Source organism: Sceloporus occidentalis, unplaced genomic scaffold (genome assembly GCF_023333645.1).
Source record: "Sceloporus occidentalis isolate IW3139 unplaced genomic scaffold, rSceOcc1.0.p SCAF_113, whole genome shotgun sequence".
Classification (NCBI taxonomy): Eukaryota; Metazoa; Chordata; class Lepidosauria; order Squamata; family Phrynosomatidae; genus Sceloporus; species Sceloporus occidentalis.
The window spans coordinates 2,946,653-2,969,105 of record NW_028317093.1 but is presented as its reverse complement, the minus strand read 5'-3'; the positions used below and the strand labels follow the sequence as shown (position 1 = coordinate 2,969,105).

The 22,453-nt window shown below is 37.2% G+C and overlaps 1 protein-coding gene across 6 annotated transcripts in view; it reads left to right on the top strand.

Moving 5' to 3' along the window:
* LOC149282552 (diacylglycerol kinase beta-like) overlaps nt 1–22,453 on the top strand; it is a 167,726-nt gene that overhangs the window by 44,026 nt on the left and 101,247 nt on the right. For all 6 annotated transcript variants that reach the window (XM_089498076.1, XM_089498074.1, XM_089498075.1 and 3 more), the window contains 4 exons: nt 1,378–1,452; nt 2,260–2,345; nt 2,575–2,664; nt 8,970–9,130. In XM_089498076.1, the coding sequence (XP_089354202.1) occupies nt 1,378–1,452; nt 2,260–2,345; nt 2,575–2,664; nt 8,970–9,130 (412 nt within the window). The remainder of the gene's footprint in view (nt 1–1,377; nt 1,453–2,259; nt 2,346–2,574; nt 2,665–8,969; nt 9,131–22,453) is intronic.

Genomic DNA, 22,453 nt, shown 5'->3' with positions numbered 1-22,453 from the left:
GTATGTTCGCTATAACATGTAAGCATGTTGGCTTAACCCGAAAGAAGTGTTGACAGGTTGTTATTTAAAAATAAATTAAAAAGTAGTATTGGTTAACCTATCGTTTAATGATGTGGATGATGATTTTGATATACAGCATTTAACAGTATCTAGATTTTGGAAACAGAATGTTCACAAAGTTTCTTCATATCCTGTCTGATCTCGGCGGTTGCCTCAATACCTTAGTTAGTCTGTTGGGTGCCTTTCTTTAACACTTCATACTAATAGAGACAAAATATTTAAAAAAAAACATTCTAACACCTACAAATTCATACATGAAAAGTAACATGATACATGAAGTAAGGAATTATTTCATATACAAATTTTCAAGTACCAACCATACAATTTAAATAAAAAGTAAGAGGAAATATGGGAATACACTGCATAAGGATACACAATTGACTTCCATATAAATGTTATAGCCAAAACCCAACTAATCTCAGCTTGTGAGTAGCAGGAGGAACGTAAAGGGGCAGTACAACTACATTTCAACCAACTGCTTTGTGAGAGCTCCTCATTAATATGAGCTGACTGCTTTGGGCATCATCCATTCCACAACTTGTCAATTCTTTAACAAAATTGGAATTTCAAGGATCTTTCTGTCATTTTAGAGTTCTTCTGCATCAGAAGATAAACTCTCACAGCGGAGAGTATTGACAGCTACACAAGTTGAAGCTTGTTGTTGCTTGATTTGGAATGTGAAGACTTTTTTATTTTCAAAAGAGGTTTACCTTTAAAAATAGCTACAAATTGGAAACAAAAAAAGGTCAATGCATACCACCTAGTGTTACCTTCTACAAAGTTGGTAACTAGTGAATGGGCCACCAAGTACAACACAATATTATAAAGGATCTTTAAAAAAAAAAAAGAAATGAAAGTTTCATTGTGTTGAAGAGGCTTAAAGCACAGCAATTTATTACAACAGTTTATAGGAATTTAGTGTTTCGCATTTTGTTCCTTGAAACATTTCCCCCTTCTCACAGCATTTGTTTGATATTTGTTCCTGATTTAATGCTTAGAAAAACGCTGGTGCATTTCCACAATTATTATCAATATACTTAATTTTACAACACATTATTTAATATATAGACGCAGAATGTGATCAACACGGAGTGCATAGTTTTATTTTATGATACGATTATGAAAATCATTTTTCACTCTTCCAATTTCTATCACATTAATGAATTATTTATGAAGAAAGTATTGTATATTAGCGGAGGTTAACAAATACATGTGAAGTGAAGATTATGTCTTTATTGTTCAATAAAAGACCAATATGTTTGTTTTGTCATCCAATGAACTAGTAATTACTTTTATTTCGCTATTTTTTATCTGCAGGATACACAGAAAATTTCAGTACCTTTTAAATCCAAGACAGGTTTATAGTCTTGCTGGTATTGGGCCAATGCCAGGGTAAGATACAAATATATTTGTATTTATGTAACTTTTTGCTCACGTATTCTATTGTAAACGATAGTTTTCTGTTGGGAAAATATCTCAATTTCTGTTTAAATCAGATCAATCACTTACTATTTCTGTGTAACTCTGCTAAATTGCAAGACACTAGCTCCAACTACAACGGTTTCTAATTAGTAAAATTAGGATTATTAGTATTATTTCAATGATCATTCAAACATAGCCTAGTTTTCATACGATCTTTGGTAAATTATTTGAAATGTGGTATTGGTACAAGTATTTACAAACTGGACATGTTACTTTGGAGAAAAAAATGCCTACATGATAATAGTATAACTGTGTACTAATACTGTGTATTAAAGAACAATACAGGAGACCTATTCATTAGAACTTTACAGACAACACAGGCCTATCCTATAAGAGTTAGTTAAAATACATTTATTTTTAAAAGGGTTTTTTTGTTTGTTTTGTTTTTATTTTACAGTCAGGGCAGTGAAAATGTAGTTTGTAGAAATCTACTTTGGCTTTGCCAGATTTAATTAATACTTTCCAAAAAGGTTGGATGCTTTCCTATCAAAACACAGAGATTCAGGGTTCTAAAAAACAACTTTAGCTAATGCTGATCCAGGCAAAAACCTAACTGCCTTTGGCGTCAATACATTTATTAAAACCATCATTACTGCTGTAGTTATGTTATATATTTTGTTATGTTATATATTTTAAAAGCAGTTAATGTGACATACAATTTAAATTCATTTCCCTTTAGTAGTCTTTGAGTTAAGGGATGTTTTCATTTTTTTACAGATTAAATTTCTTTCGAGATGTTCCAGACTTCAAGGTTCTTGCATGTGGTGGCGATGGGACAGTTGGATGGATTCTAGATTGCATTGGTAAAATACTGCAGTTGTTGCATATTTTACTTTATTATTCTTCAACCAAATAAAAAAAAGAATTAAAAAAGTAAAACTAGGCCTGACTTTCTAATTACATTATAGTTATTGGTGTAATTTTCAATTTGGATTAATTGGTGTTGGTGTGGGTGTTTATCAGAAACCTTTTTGGGCATTTTTTCTAGTTGGGTATTGTTATTTCTTAACTTAATTTTCCTTTTTTTTATAGACAAGGCTAATCTATCAAAACAACCTCCTGTGGCTATCCTGCCTCTTGGTACAGGCAATGATTTGGCAAGATGTCTGCAATGGGGAGGAGGTAATATATTTATCTTAACACAAATTAATGCTGTGTATGAACATCTTCTCCCTTTCTCCCCATACCATTGTTTCAGGTTTATATGTCTTCGAAAATCCATTAGAATCAACATAAATGCCAGTATTATAACATTTCACTAAGTATTGATCCTCGTAGCATGATCCAAGTTCTGTCAAGACAATAATCATAACTAGGAACTTCCCATGGTAAGCTACCCAGACCCTCTCCCCTTGTTTTTTTTGGGGGGGGTGGTATAGCCTCATTCTGTAGGGGGCTAACAACATGTACCACAAGGCTATCCCCATTCAGACTTTAGAAAGTGTGGGTGGGTAGTGTTGTGGTCGTGGCCTGTTTTATGCAAAATTATGCTAATATTTAAATACACAATTTAGACAAAACACATCTAACAATACAACAATAAATTTGATTCAGGAATACAGTTAAATTATGTAAAGACGAATACCAACAGATGTTATGATGTATAATGATATACTTTATTAATACCTCTAGCGGTAAAAACAATATATCGAAAAAGGTTACCATAACAAAGTTACAGACAGTCAACAATTATATTCTAATAACATTGTAATAACATATGTACTTAACTTCAGAGAGTATCAGCATATCAAATGACTCCTTTGGTGTTCAGTTTCCAAAATGGCTCTAGATACCAGGATCATATAGAAGACTTTAAAGGATTCTTTCAGTAGTTGTTTTCTAATTCTTAGTTACAATACTAGGCACTTAACTAGTCCTAGCTTCTTGGTACTTAACTAGCCCAAGATGGAAGAGCAGCTTTCTATTTCATACTTTTCTCTGGCAAACTTTCACAGCTCCCTTAGCTTCTGCCATGCTGCTTCCTTCTTGTCCTTCCAGTCTCCTCTGCTCCTCCCCCTTCTTCCTGGAGTTCCTGATATCCCATTGTTCTTGGTATAGCCCACATGGCTTTTCATGTAGGTAGCCATTATCTATGGTCTTAGATAAACAATAGATGTACACATTACTCACTCTATAGTGCTACCTGGTGGTAGAAGTAATGCACTTCTTAAACAATAGAAGTATAAACAATAGAACTAATTGATATTATAATATATGCCACAGTTAGGGGAGTGGTTTATCCAAAGGGAGATACAGATATTGCATCTGTGACGTGAATCACTAATAATGGACGACGCAATCCATGTCCACAACATTCCACCTCTTGATTCACATCATATAGCAAGGATACATAAATGTATCTCTCCAGAAAATAATCCCCCCACTATGGCACTCATTTCACAGATATCTTGTACAAACATATAAAAAAAAAAAAACATTACAGTTATAATAACTAAATGTTATTCCCAAAAGATTGTCCAACTGAATCTTTCCCTCGTGTGACACTCCTCTTGCTCTTGATCGATCTTGATCCTGTCAAGACAGCAATTCCAATAAAATCCCTGCGAGTGGAACTCCATGCTCCCATCTGCGTGAAATGTCTTATCCTCAATAGAAAGCCAGGATCTCTTAAAAAGGACACCAATCTGCTAAAGAGAAAAGAGGACACGGTGAAGCATCACACTTATCATTGCACTACAAATCATGCACAACAGTACATTTGCTGCCTTCCTGACTAAAGCCTAGTCCTCCATCTTCCTAGAACAGCATTATCCCTCGGTCATCCTTATACTACCAGGGCTGATTTGGATATCCAAATGGATTTCTAATCCAATTCAGTTCCCGGGGTTCTGAAAACAATACAACCCTCTTCCACAAAGCAAACATCAATGTTTCATTTCTTTACATCAACCCCTCATGTTTCATACTCTGACATCCTCTTCAACACAAATTCCCACACTATAATATTTTTGTAGTCAGTACTTTACTAAAGAATAATGGTTGCAAACCCTTTCCCACTCTCTATCACTACTGGGGACAGTACTCGAATGAGCTCTCCTAAAAACTCTTTGCACCACTCTACCATCCTAGTAGCTTTAGGTGGTAGGCAAGGGACCACTATATGCTTAGTGGTAATTGGATAATACAAAAGTCCATATATGCAAACGTTCATCTCTTTTGGTTCTTCCTTGAATTCTTTTAACAGTCTCTTCTTGCTGGATCCACAACAAGCCACAACTCTTCTGGCAATTCAATCCACCTCTAGGTCTTCAGTCTCCACAGCTGAACTGCCTAATCTGCCCATCTTTTTTTTTTTTTAGGGCTACTTTGTGTGGCCACCCTCTTCATGAGGAATCAACTACTCATTCTCTTTCTCTGAGTAAATTGACATGTTCTGTGAGCCATTTTTTAACAGGTTTGCAGCTGCAGGAGTACGGAATTACTATGTACTCTGTGACTGGCAACCTTGCTCGATGTTTCTTCTTTGTATCTTTATAATCTGCCACTGTTAATTGTTCTTGCATTATGCTCAAATATACTCAGTCCACTGTGTCTTGATGCACTACCTGTATGTATACAATTTCTTCTTCCAGGCAGAGCCAACTTGTTTGTTCACCACTGGTGCAATGAGAATTAAAGAGAGCATTCGCTTATTCAATCCCAGCCTGCCACGTGTCTGCCTGTTTACATATACATTCATCTGCATTGACTTACTCTGAACCGCAGCACTCACTAATGGTGCTGCTGCATCCACATCCAGATCGTCAGCAGTCAACCCAGAGTCATCCGACTTTTAAAACAGGCAAGACAAACATGTTAATAGAGCTGTCAGCTGGTCGAATATCTACCTCTTTTCTGTCCTCCAGGCTGTCGGTTCTGCACATGGCAAACCAGCATGGCCGAGGAAGAAACATTTACAGGTTTTACATGTTCCCTTAAGTGGTTTTTACTAGGGACGCACGAAAACAAACACACCTCACTAATAGTTTCCGTACTGTCCCGCTTAATATGATTAAACCCTGACTTCTGACTTGCAAATTTGGAAAGAGTTAAAACACCTGCAGGCACTTCGATTGTCAAAGGGCTGTCCTGCAACACCTCTTTAGTTTCTGCCCCCCTTATCCATACCCCATTCTGTTTCCTTGCCTTATCCCTCCCCCCAGCAACCTGTTGGCACCGATCTCTAGTTGATACTGTTGCCACATTTACCACTGGGAGCACACCATCTTGTAATAATGGGGAGGTCATGGCCCTGTTAATCGTCCTGCCATCTTTATCATTAGGTAGGGGTGGCTCTTCTAAATGTACATTGGTATGTATGTTTAAATGTGGAGAAGTCTTTGTCAGTGACCCACTAATACTACAAGGGTTGTAAGCAACTTTGTGTACCTGCCTAAGCCTTCTCACTACCGATTTCCACTTTTTAAACATCTGTGCAGTAGGAATACCATTTATCTCTTCTCTGGGTACACCATTCTGTAACAAGTCATGCCACATTTGCCTTCTAGTCATCCTACTCGGATTTCCATCCGACTTTTGTGCTGAAAATTGCACTCTAGCCTTTTCTGCTGTATAAACACTCTTAGTCTCTTTGGTTTCCATGTTTAACTCTTCTATCTCCGCCAATAGGGTGGTTACATGGTGTATGTTTCTATTGTTTCCCATTCCATAGAGCAGAGATAGCAGGGGAACTTTTAGATATGTCGGTGCAGTCTTTAGAAGCTTTGACCGCATGCTAGCTGTAAAATCCTCCATATCAGGGCCTTTCCAATTACCCTTGTTCAATCCTGCAACACAACCCATAATCCTTACATGATTTATGGCATCTTTAATTGTTACCCAAGGGGTCGATGGCTCAATATCTGAGTGTGATGGATAAACTTGTAATAAAGCATGGCGAACCATGTCTACCAATGAAAAGTTCCCCCTAATCTCTCTCACCCTCTGTAATGCCTGCATGAGCTGCAGATTCAGTGTCAGCTGCCCCATACTTATGGCTTCCCTTGCACTCAACAGCACACTGTCAGCTCCTCCATCCCACATGCGTAGTAACCACTCGCCCACATTTTCACCCACTTGCTGTTTATGTGTCTTAGCCAGCTCAATGAGCTCCATATGTGTGTAACTCTTTACCACTTCCTTCATCTCATCACGTGCACCATTTCTCCAACCATGCTCCCTATCTTGGTCGCAGTGTATTCTCCTTTTCTGCTGTTGTATAATGATAGGACAGGCCTGTCGCCGGTCCAGTTCATTATCATCTTCAGAAAAGGACACATACGCATCATCGGATGACCGGAGAGTCTCTGCAGGATCCCATGTGGGATCTGCCACCATTGCTCGCACCTTACTTACAGGCTCTAGTTTTCTATATCTCTGCAACCTCCTGTGCTTGATCTTGCTTACCATTAAGTTAGTACATTTCTCTTCTAGAGCAGCCACATGGCACGCATTACTACGCATACATTCTTTCGTCATAACTAAAGAATCTTTGACTTCCTGCAACTCTTTCTTTAATGCTTCATTTCTCTGCACCTCGCGGCTAAGGGCCTGCACAACTATCCAGCCTGTGGTGGCAGCGGCTTTCTGCTCTTTCTTGGAGTAAGCTCCTAGGTCTAAACGTAATGCCTGCACACCAAGTTCAGTACCAGCATCAGGATAGACTGGAGCTGCATATTTTATCAGTTCCTCAGCAATGGCTTTCCAACTACCAAATTCTGCCCATACAGGAATTGTTCCATATTTTGATCTTTCTTGCCCTGCTACAGCTGCTTTCTGTTTGAATGTTCTGAACATCTTTACACACTATTACAAGCGAGTTCTATGCACTAGACTCTCTACTGTAATATAGGGGTTATGCACTAGAGTTTAAACACACAAACACATGGCTTTAGAGCACTAGAGCATAAACATACAAATCTGTAACTTTATGCGATAAATGCACAGTAAATACACGGTATTCTCATTAATAATCTTTACTGTATCCTGCCGACTACGCCAGTTGTTGTGGTCGTGGCCTGTTTTATGCAAAATTATGCTAATATTTAAATACACAATTTAGACAAAACACATCTAACAATACAACAATAAATTTGATTCAGGAATACAGTTAAATTATGTAAAGACGAATACCAACAGATGTTATGATGTATAATGATATACTTTATTAATACCTCTAGCGGTAAAAACAATATATCGAAAAAGGTTACTATAACAAAGTTACAGACAGTCAACAATTATATTCTAATAACATTGTAATAACATATGTACTTAACTTCAGAGAGTATCAGCATATCAAATGACTTCTTTGGTGTTCAGTTTCCAAAATGGCTCTAGATACCAGGATCATATAGAAGACTTTAAAGGATTCTTTCAGTAGTTGTTTTCTAATTCTTAGTTACAATACTAGGCACTTAACTAGTCCTAGCTTCTTGGTACTTAACTAGCCCAAGATGGAAGAGCAGCTTTCTATTTCATACTTTTCTCTGGCAAACTTTCACAGCTCCCTTAGCTTCTGCCATGCTGCTTCCTTCTTGTCCTTCCAGTCTCCTCTGCTCCTCCCCCTTCTTCCTGGAGTTCCTGATATCCCATTGTTCTTGGTATAGCCCACATGGCTTTTCATGTAGGTAGCCATTATCTATGGTCTTAGATAAACAATAGATGTACACATTACTCACTCTATAGTGCTACCTGGTGGTAGAAGTAATGCACTTCTTAAACAATAGAAGTATAAACAATAGAACTAATTGATATTATAATATATGCCACAGTTAGGGGAGTGGTTTATCCAAAGGGAGATACAGATATTGCATCTGTGACGTGAATCACTAATAATGGACGACGCAATCCATGTCCACAACAGGTAGTAAGTGGTAGTAGGCAGGAAGCAGGCAGAACAAGGGAAGGAGGTAAGCATGCCTAAGCACCGCTCTGTGCCTAGAGAAACTTGGAGTCCCAGGGAAACACCAACAAGTTTCTAATTATGACCAAAAGGCCAGACATACTAGTGATGCAGAAATTTCCTCCTAAATTAAAAAAATAGGATATTTTCAGTATACATAGATGTTTTCGCACATGACCTCTTTAACCAATAAATGCCTTTCTTTTTAATTATTTTCTTTAAATCATTTTCTATTCTTTTCTATTATTTGCATTGTGTTGCCAATAACTAAACCACAGCAATTAATTGGATTACAACAGAATATTTTCCATTTATGTATGGTCTTTGAAATTCTTCTGTCTATAGGAGTTTCTAAACTAATGTGTTTTGTTTATATGTAGGATTGTGTTAAGCAAAACATGTTCAGGATATTATTAGATATTTTCACACCTTATGGATATCAAAAAAATGAATTCAACATGTAAAATAATCATGCTAGTAAATCCACATATTCTGCATGTATGGTAAATTGTAATGTATTTTTTAGGCTATGAAGGGGAGAATCTCATGAAGTTTCTTAAAGATATTGAGAATGCCTCAGTCGTTCATCTTGACAGATGGAAAATTGAAGTTATTCCAAATGATAAAGATGAAAAAGGAGACCCAGTGCCTTACAGTATTGTAAACAATTACTTTTCCATTGGAGTGGTGAGTGGTGATATTTCTAAATAAAGTTTAAACCTTCTTGCTACTTTTATGTTTGATAATCTTCTACTGTGGTTTGATTAATTGTCTTTTATATTGTTCAAACAAACCAAAGCAATATATATTTTGTTTTATTTTACACATATGGTCACCGTGCAACAGTTGTGTATAAATATATCCATGTTATGAAAATCGTGTGGTATGTAAGGCAGAGGTATATTGTGGCCTAGGCCAACTAGGGTGGTAGGCCCAGGGGGTGACAGACCCCTTGCTACCAAATTTGGGGTGGATCACCCTACTGGGTGAACAGGCTCACTGGTGCATCTCTACTCAGTGGGCTAGTTACGAGGGAGATCACTGATCTACTTGACCGGCTCATTTATATTATTAAGGAGATAAATACATTGTTGATGCAAGACCAGCAAACTCACATTTTTTACACCCTCCTCTAATAAAAAATATACACCCCCTGTCATCTTATATACTCATTCTAGTGCTAGTTGTGGCTTTTTGTGGTGGGGCCTCACAACAAAAGGATTACTATCATTAATTCCAGCCAGTAGTCTCTGTAGCTCAGGGGTTCCCCAAGGATTCTTCGTGCACATGTGAGCCCTTTGTAGCTGCTATCAGTGACATCTGCTTCTGATGCTGATTTCTTGTGTAGCTACAAATCACTTGGCATATGCAAAGAGATTGCTGTCATATCATTGCCTTATCATTGCAAGATTGGCACCTTGTTCCCTAATATAATCACTCATACCTGGAACAGTCACAGCCCAAAACAGGATCCCTATTATGCATGTGTCTTCATTAATCTATAAGAACATGCATTATTTTGGATTATGATATGTGCAGGATTAACCTCCTGTGAGAGGTAAAACAAACACATGTAAAAATGTAGATGTAAAATCTTGCTTCATTTGGGAGGCATCATTTTGTGATACACCATAGCTATACAGCGACCAATGTGCAGTTTAAAAATAAAATTTGCAGAATAATAAAGTGCAAAGATTATTTTACCTAGAAAGTCTAATAATCAAAGTTTCCAAAAGAATGTTTCTTATATGTTCCAAAAACATATAATAATATCTTCTTTAGCACATATTACAGTGCTAAATGCAAAAATCAGACCTTAAGGTCTCATTTACTCAAGAGAATACATTTTCAAAAGTAATGTGAAACATATGACCCAAATCCAAGCTCAGATCATTGTGATATTTCATCTTAATAGACATAGGATAAATGCCAATTATATACCAAAAATATTTTTATCTTCACATTTGATATTTTGTCTTGCTATGCAGATTACAACCTGTAGTTTAAAGCTTACTTAACATTTTACTGAAACATTTTGGTTAGGAAACACTGGAACGGCTTCCCTTTGTTCGTATCTTATTATGAGAAAGTCTGTGCTAACAGCCAATTGTAAAATAGGCCACCGCATATACATTTTGTACTCCAAAACCTATTTAAAAAATGGAGTAAGAAGATTGAATAAATAGTTTAACAAAATACTTCTATTGTTCTGTAATTTGATTTAGTATTTTAGGGGATCCAAGGTCAAAAGAATCATGAGGGCATTCGTCAAAAATAAGGAGATTTCAGATATTATCTTTGTGCTTAACTCAAGACAAAATGTGCCAATTTTATATGTATTAAAAAAACTTCAGAGCTGGATTCAGGGACACCAAAGCAAGCATTTGTGCAATTATTTTTGACACCTTCTAACTGAATTTACCTGTTGTCTCTCTTTTGTGAAAGTGGAACTATATGGGACAACAATGGACTCTTGTTCATACATAATAAGCTGTATAGCAATGGGTGAATAGTAGACAAAAATGATCTGGATACATTTTTCAGTTTGTTTTCGGGCAGAGAAGTACGTTCTCTGCCCATTTGTTTCAGCCAAAAATCAGGAAGCAAAATGTGTTGCCCGGTGCCCACATTCACTCTCACTTAATCTTGTTCACTCTCTCTCAGGCTCTTTAAATGCTTCCCTACCTTCTCTGTCCACCACTTTTGCTTCCACCAGAAGCCCCGCCACTTTGGCATTAGGTAAACTTCCACCAAAAATGGCACTTTCAGTGATATTGTCAGGACTCGGGTGATCAGGTCGGGTAGGAGCCCATGCGCAGGGGATACTTGGGGTTCAGTATGTAACCCACGGTGCATGATTATGCAAACAAAGACACCACAAACAGAAATCCAGGTAATGCAGTGTATTTCATGTATATAACAGGGCCAGCAAATAAGGGTAATATAGTCTAAGCAAGTAACCGGACGTATGGCAAAATAAAATACAGGTAATAAGTCTTTTGGCAGGGAGCCCGCTTGGAAGGGCGCAACAGACAGAGAGCCCGCTTGGAAGGGCGCAACAGACAGAGAGCCCGCTTGGAAGGGCACGACAGACAGAGAGCCCGCTTGGAAGGGCACGACAGACAGAGAGCCCGCTTGGAAGGGCACGACAGACAGAGAGCCCGCTTGGAAGGGTACGAAAGGCACACAGCCCGCTTGGAAGGGTACGAAAGGCACACAGCCCGCTTGGAAGGGTACGAAAGGCACACAGCCCGCTTGGAAGGACACAATAGCAGGGAGTCCACTTGGAAGGGTACGAAAGGCACACAGCCCGCTTGGAAGGGTACGAAAGGCACACAGCCCGCTTGGAAGGACACAATAGCAGGGAGTCCACTTGGAAGGACACAATAGCAGGGAGTCCACTTGGAAGGACACAATAGCAGGGAGTCCACTTGGAAGGACACAATAGCAGGGAGTCCACTTGGAAGGACACAATAGCAGGGAGTCCACTTGGAAGGACACAATAGCAGGGAGTCCACTTGGAAGGACACAATAGCAGGGAACCAGGACCAGTACAGGTGCAGAGCCACAGCAGGAAGGTCCATAGACTTCAATACAAAGGCCCTGACTAAAGGGCAGGGCAGGTTCATAAAGGCAGGGTAATCCAGGTAATAAGGCCCAGCTGGATGTAGACTAGGGCTCAACCCAGGTAACAAGGCACACCTGAGTTCTGAGTGCTCCAGAGGGTGGAGGGTGGCCACTAGTGGTTGCAGATGTAAACACCACAGGTATTAAAAAAGCCATGGTTCAGGCAGCGAAAAATTGGTTCCTGACAGATATCTTCTCCCTCAATCCTGAAGTTTGGGCCAGATTATGTCCACATAGATGCGGACAAAGATAGAAGATAGAATATAAAAGTGAGAACATGAAAGAGAGAAAATAGAAGATGAAGAACAAGAAGATGGGGAAGTGGAAGCAGAAGTGAATGGCAGAGAAGATAGGGAAACACTTAGAAAGCATTTTCGTCCGCTGTGGGGGGGGGGCTTACCTAATTTTCATGGTTTCATATGAATTCACCCAAATTTGCCAAAATTCTGTAAATTTGTAATTCACACATATCCGTATGCACAATTCTAGTAAATAGCTACTGGCCACTCAACAATTATGTCAAAGTTCTCTGTCATGTTAGTTTTCATAATGCAAGCGGAGAGTGAAAGGATTGTTTAGATTTGGTAAAAGTCACAGGATTTAACCTTGATTCTCCTTTAAAAGAGTTCTAATAGATTTTTAAGACCAGAGTTAAGATTTCATAATGCTACTTATATCTTACTAGCGGGTTGCAGGGATTGGAAGCCACTGGCCTGTGGGGAAATCAGAAGAGAGTGGCTGGATGAACATCCTGTTGGCCTATACTTCTGTATATTACTTTCATTGACACTGAGATTCACAGATTCACACACACCTACTATTAGGGTCCCTACCTTTGTCGGCTTAGAAGAGGGCAGTCCTCAGGGCGGTGACAGCCCTGCCCTGCTACTCCCCCGCAGTCCTCACATGCTGCATTGTGTCTGAGTGCTTGGAAATTACATCATATCCTGGCTCTCAGCAGTGGGCGTTGAAGGAGGCTGTGCATACCTCTATCAGTCAGTTCCTCCTGCATTTACATCTGACTAAAGGATTGATCAATAGAATGAGGCAGTAACCCTCTGGCACTTGTGATATGCCTGGCCCAGGGAGCAGTTGCCCCTTGGCCAGTCCCCCTCTGCTTCCTAGCTTGCATTACAAAATTAGGGTTATTTAAAAATTAGTCACAATATATTGTCATACCTTTTTTATCATTATTTAATATCAAACTTTCACTCAAATTAAGTCTTGAGTTCACATTTGGTAATTACTTATCACTTTCTGTTGTGTTTTTCTGTTATTTTAATTACTTTTTTTCACTATTGTCTCTGGCTATTTTAACTTTTTTGGTGGTAGCTGGTATTAAGTTGTATCTTTCACTGTTTACAAACATATTTTTTACTTTGTCAGCAACATAATAATTGTCTTGAGTTTTACTAACGTTTTTTTTAAATTTAACCAAATATTAGAGGACAAGCAATTGACATATCTACTGTGTAGTTAGCTATATCAGTTGTTTTGTGAAATAAATAATTAGCTGAAATTCTAACTATAATGTGTATGAGTAAGGCTGTTTAAAACACATTGCAAAAGGTACACAATGATATTTCAATGTAACCCTTTAGGATAATATCACATAATATTGTGAATTCTGTTAACTATTTCACAAGAATTTAAAAGGGCACAGATAAAATCAAATCTCTGGTTAAATCACCATGATAAAAAAAAGTTTAAATAATAAAAAACTCACACACACTAAGACATACACACACACTCAGACATACACACACTCAGAGATACACACTCAGAGACACACAAACACACTCAGACACACAGACATAAATGTTATATAGTGCCAATATTGCCAGTATTTGAGAGGCCCATCCAGACTACCTACCTTTTGGGAGATCTGGTATGGGTCCTCTTTATCTTCCAGCGTTTTACTTTTTGTGCTGATGCCGGGGCCGGAGTGACGTCATCACCCGCTCCTGGCATCAGAGAGGGCGCGCAAGAAAGCTGTGCCGCTCTAGGCTTTATCGGCGTATAACACACAGGTAGGGTTTCAGCTTCATATTTTAGTTAAAAAAGTGCGTGTTACACGCCGATAAATACAGTATTATAGTTTTACTTTGCTTAGTGTCTCCACTTGTTTTAAGACATGTTTATATTTGCATACGTTTATTTTTATTTTCCTTACTGTCATAAAATCTTGGATTTACAAACTGTCCAGTTCACCCTAATGATGTACTCAACTATAATTCAACCATAATTCATATACCGTTTACAGCTACAGAACACATGCAATCAGTACTACACACATAACAAGGATCCATTTTTCTTTGCGTGCCCTTTGACTAATAATTGATCTGTCCTTTGGTATTTTCTGCAGATTCTCTAAGGACTCTTGAGTTGACACAAAGTAACTATGGAACATATTGTTAAACTCTTAATTCCATAACTTTATTTCAAAAGCTCTCACCACCACATATGTCTCTATGCAATGCAAATGTAACCTTTCTAATCAAGCTGGAAAATAAAGTTAATGTTCTCTCTCCTCTCTTGTCTTTGAACTTTAGACATAAAAACACTTGAACGCATCACTTAATAGACAGAAAAAGACAGAAAAGTATAATAGCTATCAGCCACAAATGTGGCAAAAATATACAGTATAACTATGCATGCCATATTTCACAAAGGTGTGAAATTTCTATTCACATATTTAAAATGTGGTAGTAATAATAATAATAATTATTAGTATTACAATTATCGTCTAGAATTATTATATATTTTTTAAATACAAATAAATTCCCTGTACTGCTATGGAATCTGCTGAAGCTCTATAAGTAAAACGTATTGCAGTAATACAGATGTAGCTTTGGTCAGTTGGTTCTTTTTGTTATACTTTAAGCTTTCTATAAGTATCCATTTGGAAATAAATCACAGATTTATAGCTCTTCCATGTAAGCGCCCCTGGATTCTTATCCATAGTGTGAATACCTACAGACTGTTCCATTAGGCTGCTAATTGAGTGCATTCGGCCTCAACCTCTAGTCTCCATTCATACATGTTGTAGGGTCCTTGTTGGCAGCTGGCAGGCCTTGTTATCCACTTACACACGTGATCATTGCATTTCTGGAGATTTAAAGATGTGTGCTTTTTTCGGTTACCTTTTGGTGAGTTGGGTACGTTTGTTCTTCCTAATATTTATTATAGCCATAGCCATGCATATAATTTCATACTTACTGACATTTGCTGTAAAATAAATGATTGATGTTGTAGCATTAAAGATAATCAATAAGACAAACGTAAGCCTGTCTTAATTTCTTCCTAGAAAGTAGATCACTAATGCATATCTTATTTTACCCAGTATTTTTTTTTTAATTATTATTTTGGTAGAATACACTAACACATCTATTCTTTCTTCTATTGTTTGTATTCCTGATATAAATGTTTACATTTAGCAGGAACATTATTAAATGCTTGCGGTGTAAACAAAAGTTTAAATGTTTGCTGGACTACCTATTTAGTCAAGTTACATTTTAAAAAAAGCTACCCAAGTAAAATTGTGTGGTCACACATACTAAGCCAGTAACTGCACATACATCATTTGTTGACCACTGGCCTTAAAGTGTCATTGCCACCTAATCATCCCTAGTCCAGCCCTAACGCTACCTGTTGGAGATCATGGATCAAGACTATACGACCTACATTAAGATCATGGAGAGGACGTCCCTGCTTGCGCCACTATATTGCCCTTAGTTCAAGTGAAGGCAAAATGAGGTAGCTTATGGTGACATCCTCTCCCTTGATTGGATGATGTGAGAGAGTTAGTGAACTTGTTTTCAAATCAAAAATGCCCTCGAATTTTGGGGCAAACTGAATGGGCAGGGAACAAAATTAATTGCCCAAAAAGGAATGGCCCAAAAAGGAACTGAAAAATGTGTCCAAATTATTTTTGGCATATTTGCATGTCTAGTACATACTCTTATTTTACCATAAATAAAAAATGGGACAAGGTAAGAATGCAGCTTAGGTGTGGACAAACAAGCCACATTCAGACTCCTGGTGATATGAAAGCGCAAATACCTCATTCCTAAAAAGATGAACAATTGAATACTGTGTAGGTCATAAAGTACTAGCTTATGAAGCTTAGCCATACAGTTCTGCTCAGCAAACCCTTGTGAATCCCTGCATGCACCTGGCTTCCATGTGCACATGCATGGATGCATAGCAATGTCTGTTATTATGTGACAGCACATGTGCACAAATTGCCCGCACGCTAATTGCAGTCAGTTACATACAATTACAATGGAAGATAACATTTTGTATAGGAAATTCCTCAGAAGGTGAAAATGGCATTCCTTTTTTATCTTTACTTGCATCTCACTTGTGCTATTTAACCCATTACTGTATATATAGTATCTGTACTAAACTGTTACAGAATCAGAAGTCCTGCAGCACACCTACAAATAACACTAAACCAGATGAAAAGCTTGCATTGTAGCAATATATTGCATTAAACAGATCTGACACTTCTTCACAGTCTACATAACATAGTATTACTTATCCCAGTGGGAACATCAATCTTAAATTCCTTTCCCTGGAATCTGGGAATTGGTGTCAATTGCTACTTGAGCTGGCCTGATTTAAACATTTTGGGCCACTACCTGAATGTTTTTCGAGTATCTACTAATAGCTCTACATATAGCCACCAGGATGTCGCGTGTATGAAGGGCTTTAATTGATATTTCCATGCTGACTGGGTCTTTATATGGGCTTTCTATACATTCTCTTTCTGTAAATGCGTTTTGGACAGGATTGAATAGAGCACATGGAGGATGATCTCTGTCAGATACACTATGTGGACAAAAGTATTGGGACACCTGAATTTTATGACATTGCTTTCTAAATACATAGACATTGATATGTAGTTGTTTTGTAGTTTTATCTGAATCACTTTTTATTTATCAATTCTTTAGGAAAGCTTTATTCACACTCCAACCTTTTTGCTTAGCATTAGTTGTCAAATATTGAATGCACACATTTATCAAAGAGAACATAAGACATATTCTTTTTATTTTATTATATATTTTTTAATGATCCTCTGAGCAATTGAACAATTTTGACTCATATGTAATAGCAATAAAATAAAATTATATTATAATATATCACCAGCATGATAAATACAGAAAAAGAAAAAGTGAATGCTAGGAAATTCACTGCAATATAGTGTAATTATTATCATATCTAATATAAATGAAAAAATTTAAATTTTACATTTGTTCATAATGACATATAGCATGGATAAGGCACTCAGACTATTCAGGCAGTGTTAGAATGTATAATAATAAAGTGAGGATAGTGTCTTAATCACTCTGCTTTATTAAAGATTAATAGAAAATCATTAATAGCATCGCTGTGATGAGCTTGTCTGTCCTCTCATTGTATCCATGCATATAGTTAGGTAAGGATCTTTTAAAGTAGGATGATTAATAAATACGATTAATATACATATTTACACAGATTTTGTGCACAGTTGGCACAATGCAATGGCATGAAAGGCCCTCTTTGTGTAATGGTCAGGTATCCCAATACTTTTGTCCATATAGTGTATACGTCAGATTAGGGGCAGTTTCCCTGCCATAAAGTTATTTAATAGTGATATGTAATTAAAAAAATAGAGCAGGAAAGATACAGTAAGACAAGGTTAGACCTTTTGATAACTACATGTAGTTATCAAAAGGTCTAACCTTGTCCTACTGTATATATTGTATGTGCTTGTAATTCTATTATCACATTCTACAGAATATGTAGCATCAAAGTGTTTGAATGCTGCTTGTGAAAAATCCTCTTAAATCTTTGTATTAGTGAAGGGAAAAGGTAATTCAACGTATATGATAGTGGTTCCTTCTGTAAAGGCATTTTGTGGATCTCTTAATATGTAATAATTGTTTTCTAAATGTTAGAATACATTAATTTGCAAAAAGCTATTTTGCTTGCAAGATTTTGATCTGACAACTGTGCCATTCTGAAATTATTACTACAGTCTTAAGTATACAAAACCATGTTTATCTAATTAAATGAAATTATTTATATTTTTGCGTGCATTATACAGAGAGAACAGTGCCATCTGTTTTGTTTAACATATCAAGATAGAACATATTTAATTATCCTTGCGATTTTGTACAGAAAATAATGTGAACATGGTATTTTAAGAAGACTTATTCAAATAGTGAGCTTTCTACTAATACATCTTGATCTACTTGATACAATTGTGCCCATTATTATAAGCATACAAATAGGGGTTTGTCTCTCCCCATAATCCTCTACGGGGACCCATAGGCCTTTAAGTGCAGTGGGTGGACGAGGAGAAAATAGAGGAGTTAATGATAGCCACTGGAGGCTGGTCCCACCAATAAGCATAATCATACCATCATCTTCAGAGACTCCAACTCCGGTGTGCACTTCCCAAAGGTAGTAAAACCACCAAGTAAAATCTTAGAACAGCACTTGGAACCCACCAATGCTGTAAAGAATGAAGGGCAGGTGTAAAATTGCTTCAACTCACTCCAAATGTCAGAGACCTCACCCCCTAAGCATCCCCCATTTAACTCCGCAACCGCCTGCAGGGCTACCCCTTCCTACAAACTTAACCCCTTCCTGCCTCCAACAACAAGCTCACCTCCTCAGTCAAGTAGCCCCTGTGCCTCCCAGGCGCTACATCTCCTTGTCTTCCTGTTTTAATGCTTTGTTTGTAATGTATGCAAAGAACACAGTATTTACCAGGCAGTGCTGCTTTTCGATACCACAAATCAATCTGTATCTTACAACCCAGGTGTACCATTGAAAAGTGCAAGGAGATAACACTATGTATTGTTATCCATATTATTTCACTTTTATAGTTAACAACCTTCATAATATTTATCTTTCCATGTGTTCATCTTTTCTCTACCGACTCAAGTGAAAGCAGGAAACTCCCTATTTTAAGATCAGGCCTAGACGGTTTTAGATGGTAATATGTATCCATGAGAACCATTCCACTCCAAAAATACAATGGAGTTCATTCTTTAAATCCCTCATAGTTCCTGCAGTTAACACTTGCATAGGAGGCACGTACTTGAGCTTTACACACCCTTCTGTATTTAAATTGGAGCTATGGTTGTTCTAGTGGTAATAGCTGGCCTATTTATGGCCTGGTTATCTGCAGGGGCCATATATACAGTTGTATGAAAAAGAAGGTTTTACATATCATGGCATAATAACAATCATCTGTTCTTTAGGAGGTCCAAAAAATAGTGAACAACAACACATGCCATATTACACATATTTTATGATTTATTCAACAAAAATAAAGCCAAAATGGAGAAGCTATGTGTGAAAACCTAAGTATACCCTTATTGCTTCTACAGGAATTAAGATGCTAAGTAGCAGACAGGTGCTGCTTATCAAATGCCCTTGATTAATTGATCATCAGCAAGTGTGAACACCTCTCTAAAAGCTGAAGTTTTAGCATCTTGCTGGTCTGGAGTATTCAGTTGTGTTACCACCATGCTAAGGAGGAAAGACATCAGCAATTATCTTACAGAAGCAATTGTTGCTGCCATCAATCTGGGAAGGGTTATAAGGTGATTTACAAACAATTTAAAGTCCATCATTCTACAGTGAGAAAGATTATTAAAAAGTGGAAAACATTCAAGACAGTTGTTAATCTTTCCAGGAGTTGATGTTCCAGCAAATTCATCCCAAGTTCAGACTATGCAATGCTCTGTGTCTGCATCTCAGACTCTATAAGCCTCAGTTAGCATGTTAAATGTTAAAGTTTGTGACATTACAATTAGAAAAAGACTGAACAAGTATGGTTTGTTTGGAATGGTTGCCAGGAGAAAGCATATTCTCTTTAAAAAGAACATGGCGGCACAGCTTAGGTTTGCAAAGTTGTATCTAAACAAATAACAAGACTTCTGGAACAATGTCCACCAAAGTGGAAATGTTTGGTACAGTAGTGGAGGGGTGATAATTTTGGCTTGTTTTGCAGGAACAGGAACCTGGGAACCTTGCACTCATTGAGTCGAAGATGAACTCCTCTGTATACCAATGTATTCTAGAGTCAAATGTGAAGCCATCTGTCCAACAGCTAAAGCTTGGCTGAAATTGGCTCATGCAATAGGCCAATGATCCCAAGCATACTAGCAAATTTACAACAGAATGGCTGAAAAAGAAAAGAAGGTGTTACAATGGCCCAGTCAAAGTCCAGACATTACACCCCCCCATGCCTTCTTTACTCCCTTATAAAATAAGGAGAACTGAACTCCTCTACTCTTTCTTATTCAGATTTAATAATTTAATTTAACATTACTTTTATAATTGCTGCATAACATGAATATTTTTTCATTGAAATGCACATAATTTCAGTCAACTTGGCAGGTGTTTCCAGTTAAGATATTTAATCTAAAAAGGTTTTGTTTTATAACTGTATACCTATGTCTATTTTCAAGTCTGCTAAGACTTGTTCTAAAGCAGTCAGTTAGTATCATTTATCTAGTGCTGACCCAGACTATAGTTGTTTGAGCCACCAGCTGCATGACTTCATTTTCTCTATAGAGACAGTGTGCCAAACTAGCTGGCACCCATCCTGTACGCATGGCATCCCTTATGTGTGCTAACATGTAACAAGTGTGTATCACAGAACATGTATTTAAATGCATTCATTTACTGAGCGCTTAATTATTTTCTATGCTACGCCTTAAGTCTTTAGCTTCAATATAATGCATTAAAACAATCCGTTGCAAATCTAACATGTGTTGGTGACGCTTTATTTGATGATCTTATATAGACTCCTCACATTATTAATATATAGATTACTTTTTCCCCCACCTACCCAGAATGCTAATTTTTGGTAAGAGTTACATTTGATGAGAAAGAAGCACAATTTATTATACTGCTCTATAGGATCTTGGTTCAGTTTTCAACGAAGTAGTGCAACTTTTCCTTTGAATAATAAGCTTATTCGGTTTGAGAGATTAATCTTCAAATAATGTTGTCATTAATACTGTACAGTGTATAGGCTGTATTCACATTTTAGTCATCCTTAATAATCCATGTAATTTGCTCACAAATCTCCAGCGCAAACTGCTTCCTGTTTCGGAGACAGTGTATTAATAACAAATAATGCATGAATGAAAAACTTCCTTTGTCTAGCAAGATATTACTGTGTGGGGAATAGGGATATGGATTCTTAGTTCCAATTGATGCTGATGGTATTGTATGAATATTTTCATGCTATTTGTCTAGAATAAGTGTTTCCCTTCGCCAGTAGATATTGATAATTACTCCATTGTAATTATATGGTTTAGTGGAATGTGTTTCAATCAATGAACATCAGCTTATTCACGTGCATGGCTGCACATGTCTGTGTGGCACTTTTATATAAATAACCAGCTGCAAAATGTACGGCACAATGCACAGCATGACCAAACAGCAACAGACCACAGGCACACATACCGATATAGAAAAGGTTAAAAAAAATAAGAGAAATAATGATGTTATTTCAACAAAATTATATGGACAATTTATTTTGACTCAGATGTATCTGCCTGTACATTTCATGTCATGTACAATTAGATGAACAAATAGTGACGGGTGATAGTAAAATGATCAAGAATTTTCATTAGCCTAGTACCAAGAACAGAAAATAGTTACCTCCATCTACCAAGAGGAACTTGGCTTGGCTTGGATACTGGTGTACAATGACCAAGCCAAGCCAGATGTAATATGGGAGAGTAAGAACTATTTGGCTGGAAACATGCTCAGTATACTTGGCCAAGTTCTGTCTACTAGAGATGCAGCAAAATGGACTGCTTTTAAAAAAAAAGAGCCAAAAGGATCCAATTGTAGGATAAAGGATGTTAAATATACTTGCTTCTCTAGACTCCCCATAGGCTATTAGGTAAACCTGTAAGTGAAAAATGGACAAAAAAACCTCTGATGATGACCCAAAAGTTTAAAATGGCTCAGGGGCCATTGGTGTTAAATGGTATTATAAAACTTGCTTGATACCTTCCACAAACTGGTATGATTGGTACATTTATTTTGCCGCATGCAGTCAGTACACGCAGCTCTGCATTTCATATTTCCATGTCCCAGGCGGCCAGTCTACTAAAGAGACAGAATAAACTTGACAGAAAATATATCTGCATTATTTTTTTTTTGTATCTGAGAAACAGAACAGATAATTAATGAAGTATAGAGCAATGTTTTTAATACTGATATTCTATTATTAAAAATACAAATCCAATTATCACACCTGAAGGGATAAGCATTTTTTTTAATTCAAACTTAACCTTGTTATTTTGTTGTTGCCTATTTATAATGAAGCAAAAATATTAACTATATCTAATGCATGTATAT